The sequence below is a fragment of the Nicotiana attenuata genome, chromosome 7, assembly GCF_001879085.1.
Source record: "Nicotiana attenuata strain UT chromosome 7, NIATTr2, whole genome shotgun sequence".
In the NCBI taxonomy this organism is placed as follows: domain Eukaryota; kingdom Viridiplantae; phylum Streptophyta; class Magnoliopsida; order Solanales; family Solanaceae; genus Nicotiana; species Nicotiana attenuata.
In genome coordinates, this window is record NC_031995.1 from 98,963,658 (window position 1) to 98,983,372 (window position 19,715).

General features: G+C 35.0%; 3 protein-coding genes across 3 annotated transcripts; 2 read left to right on the top strand and 1 right to left on the bottom strand.

Annotated features, from left to right (window-relative positions):
• LOC109229562 (protein NRT1/ PTR FAMILY 2.7-like) lies at window positions 4,871-9,935 on the bottom strand. The gene is made up of 4 exons (XM_019395045.1): window positions 9,732-9,935; window positions 8,865-9,082; window positions 7,501-8,042; window positions 4,871-5,951 (listed from the first exon to the last, which is right to left on the bottom strand). Exons 1-4 carry the CDS (start codon window positions 9,793-9,795, stop codon window positions 5,114-5,116), a joined length of 1,662 nt encoding a protein of 553 aa, XP_019250590.1. The 5' UTR covers window positions 9,796-9,935; the 3' UTR covers window positions 4,871-5,113.
• Window positions 10,503-12,766, top strand: LOC109230311. The gene is made up of 5 exons (XM_019395824.1): window positions 10,503-10,692; window positions 10,800-11,091; window positions 11,240-11,670; window positions 11,979-12,589; window positions 12,722-12,766. Exons 1-5 carry the CDS (start codon window positions 10,503-10,505, stop codon window positions 12,764-12,766), a joined length of 1,569 nt encoding a protein of 522 aa, XP_019251369.1.
• LOC109230312 lies at window positions 12,820-13,152 on the top strand. The gene has a single exon (XM_019395825.1). It carries the CDS (start codon window positions 12,820-12,822, stop codon window positions 13,150-13,152), a length of 333 nt encoding a protein of 110 aa, XP_019251370.1.

Consider the following 19,715-nt stretch of genomic DNA (forward strand, 5'->3'; position numbering starts at 1 on the left):
GGGTGAATGGGTAATTGGGTTTTGGCCCGAATTTCGGGTTTGGACCAAGGGGTCCCGGGTGTTGACTTTCGTTGAGTTTTTCAGGAATGGCCTAAATTGAATTCCTTACAATCGTAGGTAGTTCCTAAGGCTCAAATTGAATTGTTTGGTTGGTAATTTGCTAGATTCTATTGGTCCAGAGGCTTGTGTGAAGGGAAAAGCGTGTGGCTGAGCTTTGAGTTGGTCGTTTGAGCGAGTTAAGTGTTGTGTCTAACCTTGGCTTGAGGGATTAGGTATTGTTGCCTATTTGCTACGTGTTTGGTTGTAGAGTACAACATATAGGTGAGGTGACGAGTACCTATGCGTTGTTGTCAAGTCATAGCATGCGAGTGAGTCTTATTTTTGTAATCGTGATATTCTTTAATCATATTGTTCATGCTTAGACTAGTTATTCTTTATGTTGGGCAATTCTTATCATGTATTACGGAATTTGATATTGATTGAGTATTGAATCAAAACTGAGGTTGACATTGTGGAACTAAATGTCGAAGTGAGACTTGTTATTGATAATTCTATCTCCCGGTTGTTATTGTTCTTGTTTTGGTGAGGCAGAGTGTAAAGCACGAAGGGTGATGCTGTGCCATCTTTATATTCATATTCATGTGAGGAAGAGTGTAAAGCACGAAGGGTGATGCCATGCCATTTATATTCATTATCAGCGTTTCTTTCATTTATTATGGTGAGTATGAGAGTAAAAGCACGAAGGGTGATGTCGTGCACTTGTTTTTGCTATGTTTAATATTTCCGTTGGTGCAAAGCATGTTGTTTGCTGTGTTTCTTTATTGTTACCATTTTCATGATCTTATACTCCCCACAACATGTTTTTCCCCTCCTGTTATTATCTGTTTAGATTCTATTAGTTGTTATTGCTCGTATACTGTTTAACTGCACATGTTTATGTATGTGTCTTGTCCTAGCCTCGTCACTACTTCGCCGAGGTTAGGCTCGACACTTACCAGTACATGGGGTCGGTTGTATTGATACCGCACTCTACACTTTCTGTGTAGATTTCGGTACTGGACCGTATTGACCCGAGTTGAGCTGCTGACTTCAATCCTATAGGAGACCCAAGGTAGATTTGCCGGCGTTCGCAGACCCTGGAGTCCCCTTCCAGTTATTTCAGTCTACTATTTCTTTTATTCGAAAACAGTTGTATTTTCCTTCAGCCGGTATTTGTAGTAACTCTTAGAAGTTCGTGAATTGTGACACCAGATTATGGGTAGTTGTGTATAAATATTTGGATTATTATGAACTTCCGCACTTCTTTAATCTGTTATGATATAATTGATGTCATTTACTAAATCGTTTAAGAGTTAGCGTATTTAATTTCTAATTGTTGGCTTGCCTAGCAACTGAAAGGTTAGGCGCCATCATGGTCCCGACGGTGGAAAATTCTGATTGTGACACAAAACGGGATTGTAGTGCAAAAATACAAAACAAAATGTTATATAGTAGTGAGCGTTAGGCCATTAAAATTCAGAACAAAGTAGAGCTGACAACAACGTTTTTTTCAACAACAATATTATTGAAGGTAAATATAATAAATCTATTATATTATGGGTACTAAAATAAATTTTAATTTCTTAAATTAATTGGCAATAATATATTTTTATTGCGGCAAAAAGTTTTTTATTGTTGGTAAAGTGTTTACTTATCTACCAGTTTGTTTTAAAAATATATTTAATTCTTTCAAGATTTTAAATGAAAACAAGCGCGGCAATGCTTCCCTCGTTTTTATTCCCTTTTCCACCAAATTTCCCTCTTTTATTTTTCTCTTTCACTCACTTTCCCCAATTTCAGTCAGCCCTAGCTATCCTAAACGCTCAATAGACGTGGCCAGAAAAACCAAAAGAAATTTGCTTTCTTTTTCTTTCATGGTGGTTGCTTGATTAAGCTTGAAACCATCAACTGGTATGGTTGCCGATTGGTGTTTTGACTCGAAATTCGAATGTGGGTTTCTTAATTACGGCTTGAAATGGCAAGTTACTTCCCCTCTAATTTCATTTGTTTCTAGTTTATGATTTTGATTCTCTTAAAATTTTGGTTAACGCTCTTAAAATAGGAGGTTGTACCTCGGGTCCCTCAAAGCAAAAATTAGGCTCAATATCATGCGAAATCATCACTGAATTCTCAAGAACATGAGTTTTCCATGTATTGGAATATAAAACTTGAAATTGGATGTAAAACTTAACAGAGGAGCATTTGAAATTATTTTATAGCAATCAGCTGCTTCAGAAGCTCTGCTAAATTGACAACTATCTCTAACAATTGTAGTTAAAGTAGGATAGAAGTTCCATCAAATTGTTAAGTTGTAGTTCCAGAAAAACTAAAAATGTCGATAGTAATTGGATGAACTTGTACATCTGTCTATTTTGCATTCTTCTTTGCATTGTTCTTTAACTGAAAGAATGTTGATGGTTGTTGAGGCTTTGATGTTATTGGTCAAGACTACCATCTTTTATGCCTGTGTATATTGAAATGTCATTTCCTAGTTTTGAAAATTACCTTCTCCGAATTTTTCATTATACTCAGGTATAAAGTATTTCATAACATGGAAGCTAGAGAGGAATATCATGAATGAGTCAAAGCTACAAAGTTATGGTTTGAAAATTTTAATATCCTATTCTATTAAGTAATTAACTATTGAATTCTAGGAGTAATGTTGAAGAAGTGGCACTTACTATCAGAAGTAACAAAGAATAAGATCAACTACTTGATGGCTATGTTGGAGTAGGGTTCTGTTATTTTCTAGTGCACCATTTCATAAGCGACAAGCTTACTAACTGTTTTTCAAGAGATGTGCCTTTAGTGTTTTTCCAATAGAAAACTAACATCTGATTGATAACTTATTGGTTGACATCTTGTAATGATTTTTAGGCAGAAGAACAAAAACGTGCCATCACTTCTCGTTTTGAAGTCCTAAAGAAAGAAAGACACGATTTCTTTGGTGTTGCATATATTGTTAATAAGGTATAATGCTGCTTAATTTCTATTTCCTTCGAGTAATGGTGATATGAATGTCTCAGCTTAAAAAATAGTCTCTTCTTTTCCATCTCAGGAAGGCGCAATTTTTTTTGGAGTGATGTATTGAGTGGTTATTCCTAGCTGTATTTTGGAAGATCTTTTTTACGTTATTTAATTCTGGAATAAGGGCTGGAATGGTTAGAGATGGTACCTATTTATTGTACTTTACCAATTAAACTTACTTATATGTAACTATGCCTTCTTGTTTAGTTAAGTTATTTATACTTAATTTTTTTTCATACCTAGATGGCTGAGACAGGGATAAAGCCAGGACGAGGACAAATTTGTCTTGCTATACACAAGAAATAAGATTGGATCATATATGAGTAAGGGGGCAAGAGAAATGTGTAAGTTGCACTCCATTCCGTTTATCTCTTCTAGAACTAGAATCATGATTTGCATCTTGGCATGAGTCTGTAATATTGGTAATAAGCATGGACGATATGTTGGTTATGTGAGGAAGTTCTGCTTTTGAACTAAATTCAGGTGTTTTATGTGCCTCTAAACAAACTATTATAGTTTGTGATGCTCCACTAAAGAGATTCATTATTCTACTTTTCTAATTCTATAACCAGTGTGCTTTAGCATCTGAGGTTGTCGTAGCCCCCTCGATGGCTTGAATGAATTGAAAAATCTTGTTCTTATATTTAGTTTAATCACAGGTCTTTTCTTGTTGCTATTGTACTGTGTAAAACTTGAAGAGAGAAAAAGATTATTTGTAATTTTATAACCAGTATTCTTTAGTGTTTGAGGTTGATGTAGTGGAGCCACCCTTGATGGCTCGTGTGAATTGAGAACTTTCTCATTACTAATATGCTGGGCAGCCCGGTGCACTAAGCTTTCGCTATGCGCTCCGGAGAAGGGTCGGACCATAAGGGTATATATTATACGCAGCCTTACCCTGCATTTTTGCAAGAGGCTGTTTCCATGGTTTGAAAAGGTGACCTCTAGGTCACTTGGCAGCAACTTTACCAGTCATGCCAAGTCTCTCCTTCATTACGAATATGCTACCTTTAACTAATTATTAGTTTACTAGTCTTATTTTGTTAGAGAAATGCTAGTGGTATAAGTTTCTCATCATTTTTTTCCTCATTATTTCAGCTTGATGGTGAGTTTACTTCACTTGTGGAATAAGAGGATCACGGGTGGCAGTAATGCAAATCACCAAGAAAATACATAGTACTTTTTACATATTTATAAATTATGGAACCACTTTAGATTTGATAATGTTGAAGTTACCATTCTGTAATAAATTTTTTGAGTTACCTTACATGAGTTAGTATTAGTTTAGTTTGATAAAGATTTGAACTCCTTATGCTTAGTATTATGATTATTTGTCATGGAATTTTATTTGTGTTATAAGTTATTTAATAAAATTATTTTTTAATGCTATAATCCACTAATATTTTTTAATAATGAGAACATATTACGAGGGTCATCAACCCCCACAAATAATTTTTTAAGAACATTGAGATCATATTGTGGAGGTTATAAATTGTCACTAGTTGCCTTTAAAAACCGACACAAATTCGAATTCAATTTGTGGGGGTCGTCGTGGAGGTTTTAAAAAATTGCCGCAATATTGTTCGTGGCAATCGTTACTGTGGCGTTTTTAAAAACCCCCACAATTTATTTTGTGGGGGTCGGAAACCGTCATAAATTATCAAAATAACCCCCACAAAATAAGTATTTTCTTGTAGTGCCTAACCATCACCTAATGTAATCCTTGACATACTGAAGTAATCGTCTACTTCACTTAGTTTCTAGCAAAATGCAAGTACAAAAGAACAAGCAAAACCCAAATTTAACTACTACTCCTCTCATTTTATTCACAAACACCAAAAGGCGTAAACAGTGGTTTTACATATTCATAAATCATAAATGAGTTAGGTATGGTCTTTCTTCAATATGTAAATAACAATTATTTTCATTTGATAGTCATAACCCATAACAGAATTCCGAACTCGTAATATAATCATAAATTGTGAAGTAACTTCAAGGTCAATGATCATAATTAATTATTAAGTTTCTTTTCTTATTGACCCGTGAATCACTCATCAGAAGGAGAATCACTATGCTCCACGCCCTCCAGGTTTTGATATTTGTAAAGCCAAGCACATGTCACATAGTAACCAAAGTTCAATACCCCGCCTACAACCAATACCCAATACACATTGTCCAGCCTTCCCTTATTTATGTTACCTGGTAACCAATTTGTCGTCCTTCTAACTACATCAATTAGAGCAGTAGTCAAGTAAAATGCGACCCCAACAATCACCGAAATCATCGCAGTTGCCATGTTTTTTAAGGTTGTAGGAAATTCTTGATAGTAAAATGCAACTTGTCCAGGAAAATGAAATGCCTCTGAAATGCCAACAAGTGCTAATTGAGGCACAAGCCATAACACTGACATTGGCACAATATTATAACCTTGATCAAGGTTGTTCGATTTTGCTACCTTTAGCCTCTTCGACTCGACTAAGGCCGAGACGCCCATGACCAGAGCATTGAGCACGTGCCCGACGCCGATTCTCCGGAGAGGAGTTAGGGATTTGCCAGTCAACTTCTTCCACACGGGAAAAAGAAATTTGTCGAACAGGGTGAGGAATAGAGCAGTAGAGATCATGGAAAAAACGAGTATGGAACCAGCTGGGATTTGGAAATGAGGTCCAACGTGACGGTCCATTGCTAAGGCTTGAAGGATTGACATACTTGCTTGTACACCAATTGTTGTGCCAAGGAAAAAGCTACTTGACCATAGTGGTAAGGTTCTGATTAAGGATTTAAAATCTTCTACTTCTTGGACTGAACAAAGTTTCCAGGGTTTAGCTATACAGCCATCTGGTTTAACGTCACCTTCACTTCTAATGGCTGCATGGTTTAAGAACCTGCATCATGATGACCAACTTCCATAAAAAGTATTCATTCCCTTAAATTTTTATTTTCAGACATACGTTTGGAAAGTATATGCATAAAGAGAGAAAAAATTGAACCTTCAAATATTGCTTTCGTATCATCATCCAAACAGTCCATTGAAGTCTTTCAAGATTTAAAAAAAAGAAAAAACAGTCTTTCTATTCTCTCTGTTTCAATTTAGATGAGGTAGTTTGACTCGGTACAGAGTTTAAGAAAAAAAAAGACTTTTGAAACTTGTCATCTTAAAACTTAAGGGGTAAAAGCTTTGTGGCGCCATGATATTTATAAGCTTCTCATTTCGGGTAAATGGGTAAAATAAAGAGTTTAAAGTTGAATTATTTTCAAATTTAAAAATTGGTCATTTATTTAGAAACAGACTAAAAAAGAATGTACTTTATCTAATTTGAAACGGCGGGAATAAATTGATAGACAAACATAAAAATATGCTGACATCTCAAATAGGAGTCTCAAATTAAAGCTCCACTAAAATTTTCAATCATCGCACGATCGTATGTACTAGTTCATATCTCCTAGAGTGGATTTGACTGTATGGCCATACTTTTATGGTGCTAATTTAGGATATACTAAATCCAAGACAGTAGTAAATGTCAAGATTTACCAATGATTCACCACTGAGACAACGTAAAACAAAAAGTGATGCAAATAAAGCATAATTAAGCGACAAGGAAATGTGGATCAGCTAAAGTAAATACTTTTATGGTGCATAATTAAAGTAAATACCACGTACTGTTCGAGATTAAGTCGATAAAATCGTTTTCTTTTTAATAACGTAACGTTTCAAATGAAATGATTAGATAATTATACATAGTACTCTCTACGTTCCACAATAAGTGACCAATTTACTTTTTTATTTTAGTCCAAAATAAGTGTCCATTTATATAATCAAGAAAAAATTCAATATGTTTTTACAAAATTACCCTTATAAAAGTTTTCTTACTCTTTACTTTAAATATTTAATTAAGGGTAGTTTAGTCATACTAGATATTTTTGTATAGAGTTTAGTATTTTCTTAATGGGCGTGTCAAAAGCAAATTGGTCACTTATTGTGACCCGGAGGAAGTATCAAATAAACCAAGTTGAGGTCCTAGATTCAAATCTCACCGACACCAATTATATCTAAAAAGAAATTTTTACATCTTTGCCCCATGAAAAAAGAAGGGGAGCCTTGCCGTAACTGGTAAAGTTGTTGTCATCTGACCAGGAGGTCACAGGTTTGAGCTGTGAAAACAACCTCTTGCAGAAATACAGGGTAATGATGCGTACAATAGACCCTTGTAGTCCGACCATTCCCCGAACCCGCACAAAGCGGCGCGCATAGCGAAAGCTTAGTACATCGGACTGCCTTATTTTGGCTCATGAAAAAAAAAGAAAAAGAGAATGTGGCTCGTGGCTCGCACATAAAGGGCATTGTTGAAGTTATAATTGTTCTTTTCTCTCATGGTTTAAACACTTAAATGAGATAGTCACACAAATAAATAAATACAATTACAGCACTATTACCTGAAGGTTCTTGAAGGTGGAACAACTATTGCTTTAGGTGCAACATGATTATGTCCATGGTAGAAATCATCACCACTCGATGGGAGTGGTTCCTTTCTTTTCCTAATACTTGCAACCACAACACGTGCCAAACTGGTGAATGGACTACCTTCTGGCTTAGAATTAGTGTAAAATCTGCTTCCCATTAGGAAAATGACTAAACCAAGAACACTAGCTCCAACACAAATGAAAAATCCAATTTTCCAGCTCACATTATCTTCAACATAGACAACAGCTGTGGATGCTACTACAGAAGAACCATACACGAAGAAAAAGAACCAATTGAAGAAAATCCCTTGATCCTTTGGTTTATTAAATTGATTGGCTCCAAATGTTGAAAGGGTTGATCGAGAACCACCACTCCCCAGAGTTGCCAGAATTATGGCTGCATAGAGTACTACATACTGAACTTTTGGTGTAGGACTGCATGATGTTGAGCCAACTTCACAAGGCTTAGGCCTCAAAGAATCAAGTGTTGCTGTTAAAGCTAAAAGGATTGTGCCCTACAAGTAGAAAAGACAAAAAAGAAAAAATCTTACTCTCTCCGGTCCACTTTAAGTGAATTTATTTTTTGTGATTCACAATATTTGATTTTTTCAGATATCAATAAGGAATTAACTTCTTCTTTCCAAAGTAGTCATTGCAGTAAAGAGCATAGGAGTAGTTTGTTATATTTCCAACGAGTAAATTAAGGTTAATATGATCAATTATATTGTTAATTAATACTAAAAGGTGAATTCCCTATATGTGTGAACATAGCCAAAAAATTATTTAAAAAGTGGACCGGAGGAAGTACTGATTAGGTACTATTAAATAGAGGGGTGAAATTGTCTAGAACATTTACTAATTGGTTTCGTCAAAGTCCAGCTAGCAACAATAACTTTGGCATAGTCCTTAGATAGCTCTTATCAAAAAAGAAAGTTGAAGAAGATGCAATTGTTGGATTTTCTTTTGTTAATATATGTATGGATTAAAGTTAAAACCTACTATAAATTGGTTCTCTACCCATACTAATAGATACTACCTCAATACATTTTCCATCGCTAAATTTGCTGTGGCGTAACATATGACAAGAGAAGAGAAATCAATTTATCAACTAGGCGAGTTACACGCTTATGTGAAATTATTATATTCAAAATAATGGTATATATATATATATATATATATATATATATATATATATATATATATATATATATATATGTGTGACTTGTGATTAGTATACGCATATATATAAAGTTAACTTTAAAGCTTACAATGCACGTATAATATTTAACTTGGTAAAACGAAAAAAAAAGGGTTTGCTAGAGACGAAATAGAGGTACCAATAAAGAGATGATGGATGAAACCCAGATGATAGAGTAGCAACCAATGAATGAGTCGGCAATAATAGCAGCAACGACGGGAATCAAACTTCCAGCACCATTAACCAGATTTGATATCTGAGCAGCATCGATGCTCTCCACTTCATATTCCTTTATCAGATACACTATAAGGTTGCTCGTCAAACCTCCAAATGCTAGGTTTGAACCTACTGTTGTCGCTGCATGTTTCCATAATGGAATTGAAGTCAACACATTACATAGTCACATCCATGGATCTATCGATATTTAAATATGGTATGAATACGAGTAGTTGCAACTTGTATGTCACTCATAAATTAAAAGGTCCCTATTGTTATTTGCCGTGAATTTTATGTGAGAAATCAGCAACTTCCTCCGTTTTAAAAACTACACTACTTAATTTTTTAAAGTGTAATTTAGTGTTATATGAAATGAAACAACATAAAGAGCTTTTTCTCTGCATTATCTAGCAAAATACGGTAAAAATGCAACATTTATACCGAAGTATTCCTTTGGAATGTGGTGATAAGTGTTGGTTGTGTAAACAAAGTCTCATATGAAAAATATAAAAGAAAAAGAATCTACTAATTATAAGGTCTTGGATACGAGGCCTTTTGGGAAAGAATTGCACGGAATTGAACATTGTTATATCATATATTAAGAGTATTTTTAGGCATGTTTAATTAGTTGTATTGAAGTTCAGAGGTGCAAAAATGGCTGAAAGGATAATGCATGGACAAAAGCAATTCACATATCCGTTTTATACTCATTTATTCAACTATCACCTCTAACCTGCAAACACATGGAAATTAATACTATTAATTAAGGGGAAGAGAGAGAGAGAGAGACCTATGATGAAGGGGAAGGTGATCCAGGCTCCTAGTTTACCATGTGCCTCGGATGGAGCTTCCATGGCTGAACAAATAAAAGAACTTCTGAAGTTATTGTGTATCAGCAAAAGGAATTTCTTCTACTAATATCTGAGCGTTTACACATTAAATGATAGTTCAAACTCTTCAGAGAGCACTAATATATATAGTATAATCTATCAGCATCAAGAATCTATAAACACAGACCTTGTGTTGGATAGTGGAAAGAGAAGTTTTATATATAAAAAAGTATGTCTCCATGAAATACACGTTTTAGTTGACTTTCTTGAACCAATTATTATTGGCATTGTTGTTATGCTTTGATGGGGAAGCTAGAACTTTCACTGAGGTCAAAATATATAGAAATATACTAAACACACACAAAAAAGGAAAAATTTCATATTAAAACAACTGGGCTGCCTACTTTTCAACTTTATAGCCTATATTTCAATTTACAATTGAGTAGCCCAAAAATAACAGGCCCATATCCGAAAAAAGGGGCGTTATTTTCGTTTTTTTGGATTCAGAAGCGGGATTTTGTATCTTTCAGCGGGATTTTCTCTCATTCTTTCTATTCTTCTTCCCCAAATCTACAAAAAACGCGATCTTACAGTCAATGCAACTCCAAAAAACCTAGAAATTCTTCTTCATCTCGAATTAATAGCAAATCAAACACGAAAAGTGAATTTTTTTTGCTGCAATCAGCGCGATTTTCATTTTTGCTGCAATTTTGATTTCAACTTTTTGTTCGATGGAGCTTTTTCCAGTTTACGTTCTTCATAATGGTGAATGGGAAGAAAACAAGTTTATCAATTTCGTCAGCGATTGTGTAATAATCGAGTCGACATTCAGCTACAACAATTTAGTTGCAGTTATTTCGGAACAGATTAGAATCGATTGTGAGTTAAACACATTAGAGATTAACTTTCTCCCAAAGGATGGTTTGCCACCGATCCTGAGTTACAACGATACGGATGTTAAGGTGTATATCGAATTAATGAAGAAAAACTTGAATTTCACTGAATACCCGTTGTATGTGATGTGAAAGAGATTTATGATAATCGTTTTGTTGCTACAAGTTCCAGTTGTTTGGTTTCTACAAGTTCTAGCTGTTTGGTTGCTACAAGTTCCAATTGTATAGATGCATCCACAATTGATAGCACTGAGATTATGCCTGATATCGAATTTATTGAAAATACGGGTATAATAGATAATATGTTGAACGAATTTGTTGAGGAGGATCAAGTTTATAAAGATAAAGAGACAGTTGTCAGTGTGATGAAGAACTTGGCTGTACGCGAGAGGTTCCAATTCAAGGTGAAGAGATCAAGCGCAACAAGGTATGGCAATAGTCGTATATTTTGTTATATATATGTATAAATATGTATAAAGTAGTATATATTTGTATATACGTATTAAAATTAGTATATATCTAGTTATGTTTTTGTATACAAGTGTATTTAGAAGTTGAATGATCTTTAATCCTAGGTATCACCTTATGTGTGTGGATGACAATTGTGCTTGGAGTTCGAAATCATCTGCCGTTTACAAGGCAAACATATTCAAGGCGAGAAGTTACAATAATAATCACACATGCGGCTATGGTGAAAGATACTTAACACAATGTCAAGCTACTTCGGGTGTAATTGCTAGTATAGTCAAGGACAAGTATGTTAATCCAAAAAAAGTTTACACCGCAAATGATATAATAGAGGACATACAAAAGAAACACGGGGTTGAAGTGAGCTACATGAAAGCATGGAGAGCTAAAGAGATAGCAATGGCAATGATAAGAGGGAATCCGAGCGATTCATATAAGGAGTTGCCGAGGTATTTGTATATGTTGCAGTACAAATCCAGGAACGATTACAAAGTTGCACAAATCAGAAGATGGATACTTTCTTTATGCATATGTTTCGGTATATGCATCTATCAAGGGTTGGGAGCATTGCAGATCGATAATGGTTGTTGACGGAAGTTTCCTTAAAGCAGCATATAAGGGTACCATATTGACTGCTTGCACATAGGATGAAGCTGGTGAGTTGACTGCATCTACCTTGTTTCTGCAGTTTGTATAATGTTGTAGTTTCATGTATAAAAGTGTATAGGATTTCACAGCTACTGTTTTTATAAAATTTGCAGTTGGTATAAAATTGTATAATTGTGTATAACTGTGTATAAGATTTGTATAATTGTCTGAATCCTAATATCTATTTGGTATAAACAGAAAAAATCTTTCCACTTGCATATGCAATTGTAGATTCAGAGAATAACAAATCTTGGGAGTGGTTCTTTGTCCAGATAAAGGGTACTTTTGGAGTTAGGGAAGTGATGTGTATAGTTTCAGATAGAAATGAAAGCATCTTCAATGCCACAAAAGCTGTGTACCCAGAAGTACCACATTGTATTTGCATGTTTCACTTGTGGCAGAATGTCAAGCGCACATTCAAGAAACATCACAAACAATTGAAGGATATCTTCTTTGCTTTGGCTAGAGCTTACACGATAGAGAAGTTTGACTACCATATGACAGAGATGTGCAAAATTGATCCGAGGGTGCAGCCTTACTTGTTCGAAATTGGCTACGAAAGGTGGTCTAGGGCATATTCCAAAGTGAAAAGGTCGATGGTAATGACTTCCAATATTGCAGAGTCAATTAATGCAGCAAACAAGGATGCTAGAGAGTTACCAGTAATGCGATTGCTGGAGTACATGACAAATTTGCTACAACAGTGGAACAACAAAAACAGAAAAAGTGCAATGGAGACATCTACAGAGCTTGGCGAAAAGTACGACAAACTCCTTCGGGAAAATCTGATTGCATCGGAGCAAATGACGGTAAATTGAATCAAATATAATGATGCTTGGCACTGCTGACTTGCATTTTACTGCTTGTATAAGGATGTATATCTCTGTATAATAATGTATAATGTTCTTTCACTTTTTTTTTAAAAAAAAAAACTTTTGCAGGTGAGGCCTGCTAGGAGAAGTGATATACTGTGCTTGAAGGGGTAAGGCGAAACATAGTGTGCCTTGAAGAGGGAACATGCAGTTGCGGCAAATTTCAAATGGATGAACTTCCATGTCCGCATGCTTGGGCGGTTTTGAAGAACCAGCAGCTGAAACCTGGCCAGTATTGCTCTTTTTACTACAAGAAGGATAACTTCCTTAGAACTTATGAATTTCCAATGAATCCGATGCCAGATGAGAGTTTATGGGTAATCCCAACAGAGGTGCTGGAAGATGTGGTCCTACCACCTAAAGGGAGAAGAAATGCAGGAAGGCCCAGAAAGGAAAGACTCAAACTTGCTTCAGAGAATGAGTCTAAGAGGGCGTGTTCATGTTCTGTGTGTGGACAAAGTGGTCACAATAGAAAAACATGTAGGAATCGACCAAAATAAATAGTTGGAAACATAACACTTTCTATTACATATGTTGTCATGTTGAGTAGTTAAGTTTCACAAACAGTAGAGTTACAAATGTTGAGTAGTTAAGTTTCACAAGCAATTGAGTTACAAATGTTAATAAAGAATTACAATTTACACTATATGTTACAATTATGTTAAATATATTTTATTATACATGTTTTGATTATCCAATAATAGTGTGTTGCTGTTTTTAATGGTGCTAAATATATTGATAGATTGTACAAATGCAAAACAGAACTGCAAACAATCAATGTTATTATATGTATACAGATGTATAAATGAGAGTATAAGTTTGTATAAAACTGTATAACTATGTATATTATTATATACATATGTATAAACCCTGCAACATTGACAAAACTGCAACAATAACGAAAATACATACTTTGTTAAAGGATAGCAACTGAAATATTCATTAAAATGTAATTCATTCACAACCATAATGTGTAATGACTACCACAAATTACACAAAATAAAATCATCTATAATATCCTTTAAGGTTATCTCACAAGTAGCAGAATAATACTTAGACAAAACTAGGCAACAACTCCTAATACATAGCAAAACTACATTAAAATGAAAAAAATAGAACTACTTTCTCGGTCGTCCCCTCTTCCTCTTCCTGAAAAGTCTTCCTGTGATTTCATCACCACTAATTGCACAGGACTGTTGTCTTTCCTTCCATAATCCCACAATAGAGATCCCCACCTAGTGCGAAGTGTCTCAATGTCAAAATTATCTTTTTGAATTTCCTTACCTAGGATGAAATACTCAGCAAAGCTAGCAACAAAAGCACCACAATCACTGTAATTAAAAAAAATTAGATTCTCTGTAAGTTGCTGTAAATAGGTACACTAATAGTAAAATAGTAAAACAACTGAGATTAACCTACAATTTGATTTGTTGTGGCACATTATTAACCAGATTAATCTGCAAAGCATCAGAATAGGATTTATTGGTATATGCACCATTGTTCCAATCAATGCCCTTTTTCTCGACATAAAAATCAAAACTCTTCAAGAAGTAAGGTATCAAAATTGCATAAGGTAATGCAGCATCCAAAGCAAGTCTATCACTAATAGCTCCACGGTTAGAGTCATAGATGTGGATGCACCTATCTATGAACGTAAACAACCCCAAAACCCAGTGGCCCAATTTTGCTCTTCCGCGCTTGACATAGATAGGGAATAAGACGTGGTCAACAGTGTGCCACGCTACATTTGCATCACAATAATACCCCCTAATGTACTCTTCTATTTCATGCTCTTCAAGAATCACTGAAGGATCTTGATTCACTTTGAAATCTTTATACAGTGAGTTGATTTACCAAAGGCAAAGTCGGTTGTAGTAAACCGCATGGCAACATTTGGCCCATATTTTTCCCTCTTCCTCAAATAGTAAAAGAGGACATCCAAGTTCTGAGACAAGAAAAATAAAACAAAAACAACCATCACTACTAAATGATTCAAAGTACTACAAAAAAATCAATATATGATGCAGATTTTTTAAATATACAAATTTATACACTATTATACAGAGTTATACATATTTATACAAGGTTATAAAATCTTATGCAATCTTATACCGTGATTATATAAAGTTATGTATACACTATGGGGGTCTCAAACAATAAAGATACGCAACAAATAAAAAAAGGCATTAGGACAGAAAGTTATTAAATACCATGTCAATCAAAGGTCGACCACAATACCCAAGTGAGTGGAACCAATCCTTCATGGTCACATGACACGAGCCAAAAGTAAAAGCTTCCGCAAGCTTATTTACTTCATCGGTATAAATATTTTTGGCACTTCAAATCACCAAAAATAAAAAGTAATCAGAACTACCTTTATTGACAAGTATAAAATCAGAACATGAAAGCTTAAAGAAAGTTAAGATACTTCGCCTCGTATCCATCCCATTATCAACAAACGCGCAAAACTCTTTGGCCAATGGCGACAAGGGGTCAAAATCATCAATTTCGATCGTGAAAGGATGCTTGATATAAAAAATGAGCTTGTGCACCGATCCTGAAGCCCCCGAATAAAAAACTGGCAAATACGGAGATTTAGCATATTTTCCTGATATTTTCTGTCGAACCGACTGTTCAGGAGAAATGTAATCCTCTTCTACGTCTATGACGGGTGGTCTGTGAAGCACAATTTGGGACATCTGTAGCGCAGCTAAATCTTCATCGCCAATGTCATCCAAAAATGTATCACCCTTGAAATCACCTGCTGCCCCTTAGACAGAGAAAACCAATAATAAAAAGCTTTCAAAATGAAGAAAAGAAAAATCAGACAAAAAAAATATAAAATGCAGAACGAATACCATGATCAACACCATCAGTAACTCCCTCATTTTCTTTGACACCTAAATCTGTTTGGTCAGCTAGCGTGTTATCTTGATTCACTTGCTCGACAAAGTCAGGAACAACATCATATTGATATCCATCATATTCGCCGAGACCAGATGTATTGTCATCAGACATGCACTGACGAATCTAATAAAAAATAATAGAAAGAGAAGGCATAACTGTTGAGTGATGATTCAGAGAAGGCATAACTATTGAGTGATTTGGTTTTATCAGTAAAACATTACCTTAGAATCAGGAACCTCCTCCCTCGCTTGCTTGGTTTCCTTTATATGCAGAAAACTGAACACTTTTTCAAAATAAGAAACTACATAACTGTTGAGTGTCTTAACTGTATCAGTCAACTACAACAAAAAACAACAAAAACAACAAAAACAATAAAAGTAAATCAACAACCATGTTTATAACCAAAAAATCATGTATATACAAAAAATACCGATATACTACAGAAAAGCTAAAGCTGCAGTACCTTTCCAACAGCACTCCTCAACTTCTCAACTTCAACATTCAACAGATCAATACGCGCCGAAGGATCATAACTTGGGTTAGGCTATTGCTCCGTATTTTGAGGATAAGGTCGTTTAGATTGTTGCTCCGTATTCTGGGGATAAGGTCGTTTATACTGTTGCTCCATATTCTGAGGACAAGGTGGAGATGCAGAGATAGAATTATCAGTGTGAAAGGCAGGCACCTCCCCTGATGCAACATCATCGGCATTAACTTCAAAAAATGTGGCGATGTTCAGAGTTGACATCTCTTCACGAGTTGGGGAAATGTTCCTATAGTTCAACTACAATAAGAAAAACTGGATTACAATAGTAGAAAAAGGAAATTGTGACATATTCATAATTATACATACTTACAGAAAAATTGAAATCATATATGAAGAAGTATTATGGTACAAAATATTTACATTGTAGATATTAGACATGATCACCCCGCCAGTCAAATCCGCATATGTTGGAGTTTCAATAACTTTTCAATTAAGAATGCATGGCACATTGTGCCAACGCGAACAGCTAGATGCTTTCAACCATAGAGCAACACTCAAAAAAACCATATTTATAACACAAGTGGCAAACCTCGGAGCCTATACATTGTCAAATAGTCACACTGTCTGTCCCTCATTGTCTTTAAAATGTCTTCAAATGACTTTTTTCCCCAAGCATACGTCTGATATTGACCACTTTCAATGATATCAAAATCATCTTTGTTGATACCATGATTATTGGCATATGAGAATATGAAATGATGGACAAACACCATCAAGGCCATCTTGAACGCATCTTCGTCCGACTTTCAGTCCTTTTTCTTGAAGCGATCAAGAAGCTGCCCCCTCGTTATAGCCTTTTTTCCATCTCCTGGAAAATACTCTTTTAGCAACTTATTGACATCTGGTTTGTCATAGACAGTGACGTCTTCTTCTACACACTTCAAACCAGTGATAGCAGCAAACTCTCCAATGCCAAAACTCAGCAAACAACCCGCCCCGGGACGACTTTCCTCAATAGTATACAATGAATAAGTTGATTTTGAATTTTAAATTGAGGCAGGTCCAAGAAGTAGCCAAAACAGCTAGCACGGAACATTTGAAGCTGCGTGTCAGTCAAACATTGCTTCAAAATACTGACAATATCAGTCTCGGTATGGGAACTAATCCTGTTGTGGAAATGATCAGCTGATTGTATATAGAAGTCTCCAACCTTGCATATGGAAAAATAACAAGAAAGAAATAAGGAACAAAATTATACTAAAATAATGTATAAGCATGTATAAATCAGTGTAGCAGTACTTGTATAAAGATGTATAAACAGCTGTATAACTTTGTATGAAATTGTATAAGGATGTATAAAATTAATAGCAACACAGGGAATACCTTCAGCTTAGCTTTTCTCTCCTTCAATTTCCGGTGAGTAGCAATCCTTTGTTCTTTGGATATGCAATCAAGACCACTCTCACCATCGTCCTCGATCTTGCATTTTTTATGCTTAACGTCCTCGATCTTGCTCTTTTTATGCTTAACGTCCTCGATCTTTCTCTTTTTCGGTTTAACACTGGGGCCTATATCATCTTCATCAACCAAATCAAATTTCAGCTTTTCTTTGGATTTTTCATGTCTCCCACATTTCTTACTCCTTATTCTAACAATGTTAACTGGAGTAGGAGTATTCTTCGTTTGCGAACGAGTCATTCGACTGCTCTCTTGTTGCGACTTTTTTGTAGGAGCAGGAGACTAAAAATCATCATCATCGAGGGCCTGGACATGCGCATTCGCTTCAGAATCAGGGGTTGAGGGCAAGTCCCTCAATGTTTTAACTCGAGTAGGAGTATTCTTCGTTTGCGAATGAGTCATTCGACTGCTCTCTTGTTGCGACTTTTTTGTAGGAGAATGAGACTCAAAATTATCATCACCGGGGGCCTGGACATGCCCATTCGCTTCAAAATCAGGGCTTGAGGGCAAGTCCCTCAATATTTTCGCAAAATCGAGCTTAACACCTTTTCCAGCAACCTTCATACGACTTTTAGAAGCAGACATTTTCGAACGCATTTTCTACAATAAAACAAATAAAGCTTTAACAAAAGTGAAGACAAGTGAAGGAAGACACAAAAATCAAACCAAAAACAAAGGCCATGAACACAAAGCAGAGGCCAATTTTCCCAAATTGCAACAAAACTCAAAAAATAAATTCTACCCTAAAAGTCGAAATAATAAAGCATGCAAACTAAAACACCAAGTTTAGGCCCAGAGCGAAGATAGAAGGAACACAAAATCGAACAGAAAATACAACATTGTAAAAAAATATTCAAAATCAGAAAAGCAAAAAAATTAAAAATAAAATAAAATTTAAAACCAAAACTATGGTAAAGCATAAAATGAAACAAAAATTACCTGAAAATAAGAGTGAAAGCTCGAAAAATTACTTGAGGCGCAACAATGGAGGACGGTTGCCTTGGTACTTCTCTGAAAAAAGCGTGAGAAGAAGAGAGAGAGAGAAAGAAATTTAAAAGAGAAAACCGTTAATAATATTTGTGGGCTACCGGGTGAAAACAAAATTTCAAAACATATACAACATAAGCTAAACCAGGTTAGGGCTTCAAATATGGGCTATTTTCGGATGGGCTGTGTGGTCCAAGTGATATATAATGTAATTTCTTCTTCTGAGGGATTCAACATCTACTATACATACATGCAATATATATTGTATATGTTAATCTGCATAGGGGTATATTTTGCTCCTTTTTTTCTCCTCTTTCTGTAAATTAATCCGCATATACGTGCCACCAACGCCTAAGGACGACAACCGCTGGTTTTTCATCTTTTTGTGGATTAAAATTTTGAATTGCAAGATCAGAGTTCGATTTCATTTTTTCCATCCCCAACTCATGAGAATGTTATGCAATAGTTTTATAATTTCCTAAAGAACACCTTTGGTAAAATTTCTATTTATATATAGTTGATATACTGCAATAGAAAATCTATTGCAATGCATAAATAAGAATTTAATTAATTATCCACTTTGGTGACATGATTTAGTGGAAACCACAAAAACCAAAACAGTACTATTTACTTTTAGAATTCAAAAACCACAGCCATGTGTTAAATTAGGTACAATCTGAAATTCTCAATTACCAAAATTGAATTGAATTTTTTATTTTAATAAAAAATTTAAGACATGAGTCAATGTTAAAGACGAGAATTTGCCCTTTTTAAAAGAAAAAAATCCTTCTTCGGTAATAATGTGTGATGTTTTTTCTGTGGTCTTCTTTTCTTCTGAGTTCTCTGTCTCATGTGGATGAGAAACTTCAATGAAACAGTGGGGGGCAACTAATTAAATTAATCAAATATTGAGGGGCATTGTGGGAGCATGGTTGGTAGAGATTTTTTTAAGAGAAATTTTCAGAAACCACTATGTTTTAGTGATTACTAGCTTGTTATAGCTACTATTTACTAAATTACTTTATATAGTTATGTTTACAGTTATTATAGACTGTATTCGATGTATTTTTGCTACTGTATTCATGAATACAGTAGCAAAACTCGACGAAAAATAGAGGAGTCCAACTAAGCAGAGAATGTATTCAACTATATTCGCGAGCTGTATTCGTGAATACAGTAACGGAATTTGCGAAAAAAGGTCTTCAGCTGTTTAAAAACGGAAAA

Coding starts and splice junctions, on each gene's coding strand:
- LOC109230311 (XM_019395824.1), top strand. CDS start 10,503: ATGGAGCTTTTTCCAGTTTACGTTCTTCATAATGGTGAATGGGAAGAA. Junction 11,092..11,239: donor AAGAGATCAAGCGCAACAAG/GTATGGCAATAG, acceptor CTTTAATCCTAG/GTATCACCTTATGTGTGTGG. Junction 11,671..11,978: donor TTCTTTATGCATATGTTTCG/GTATATGCATCT, acceptor TGGTATAAACAG/AAAAAATCTTTCCACTTGCA.
- LOC109229562 (XM_019395045.1), bottom strand. CDS start 9,795: ATGGAAGCTCCATCCGAGGCACATGGTAAACTAGGAGCCTGGATCACC. Junction 8,043..8,864: donor CATCCATCATCTCTTTATTG/GTACCTCTATTT, acceptor TTCTACTTGTAG/GGCACAATCCTTTTAGCTTT. Junction 5,952..7,500: donor CCACCTTCAAGAACCTTCAG/GTAATAGTGCTG, acceptor ATCATGATGCAG/GTTCTTAAACCATGCAGCCA.
- LOC109230312 (XM_019395825.1), top strand. CDS start 12,820: ATGGATGAACTTCCATGTCCGCATGCTTGGGCGGTTTTGAAGAACCAG.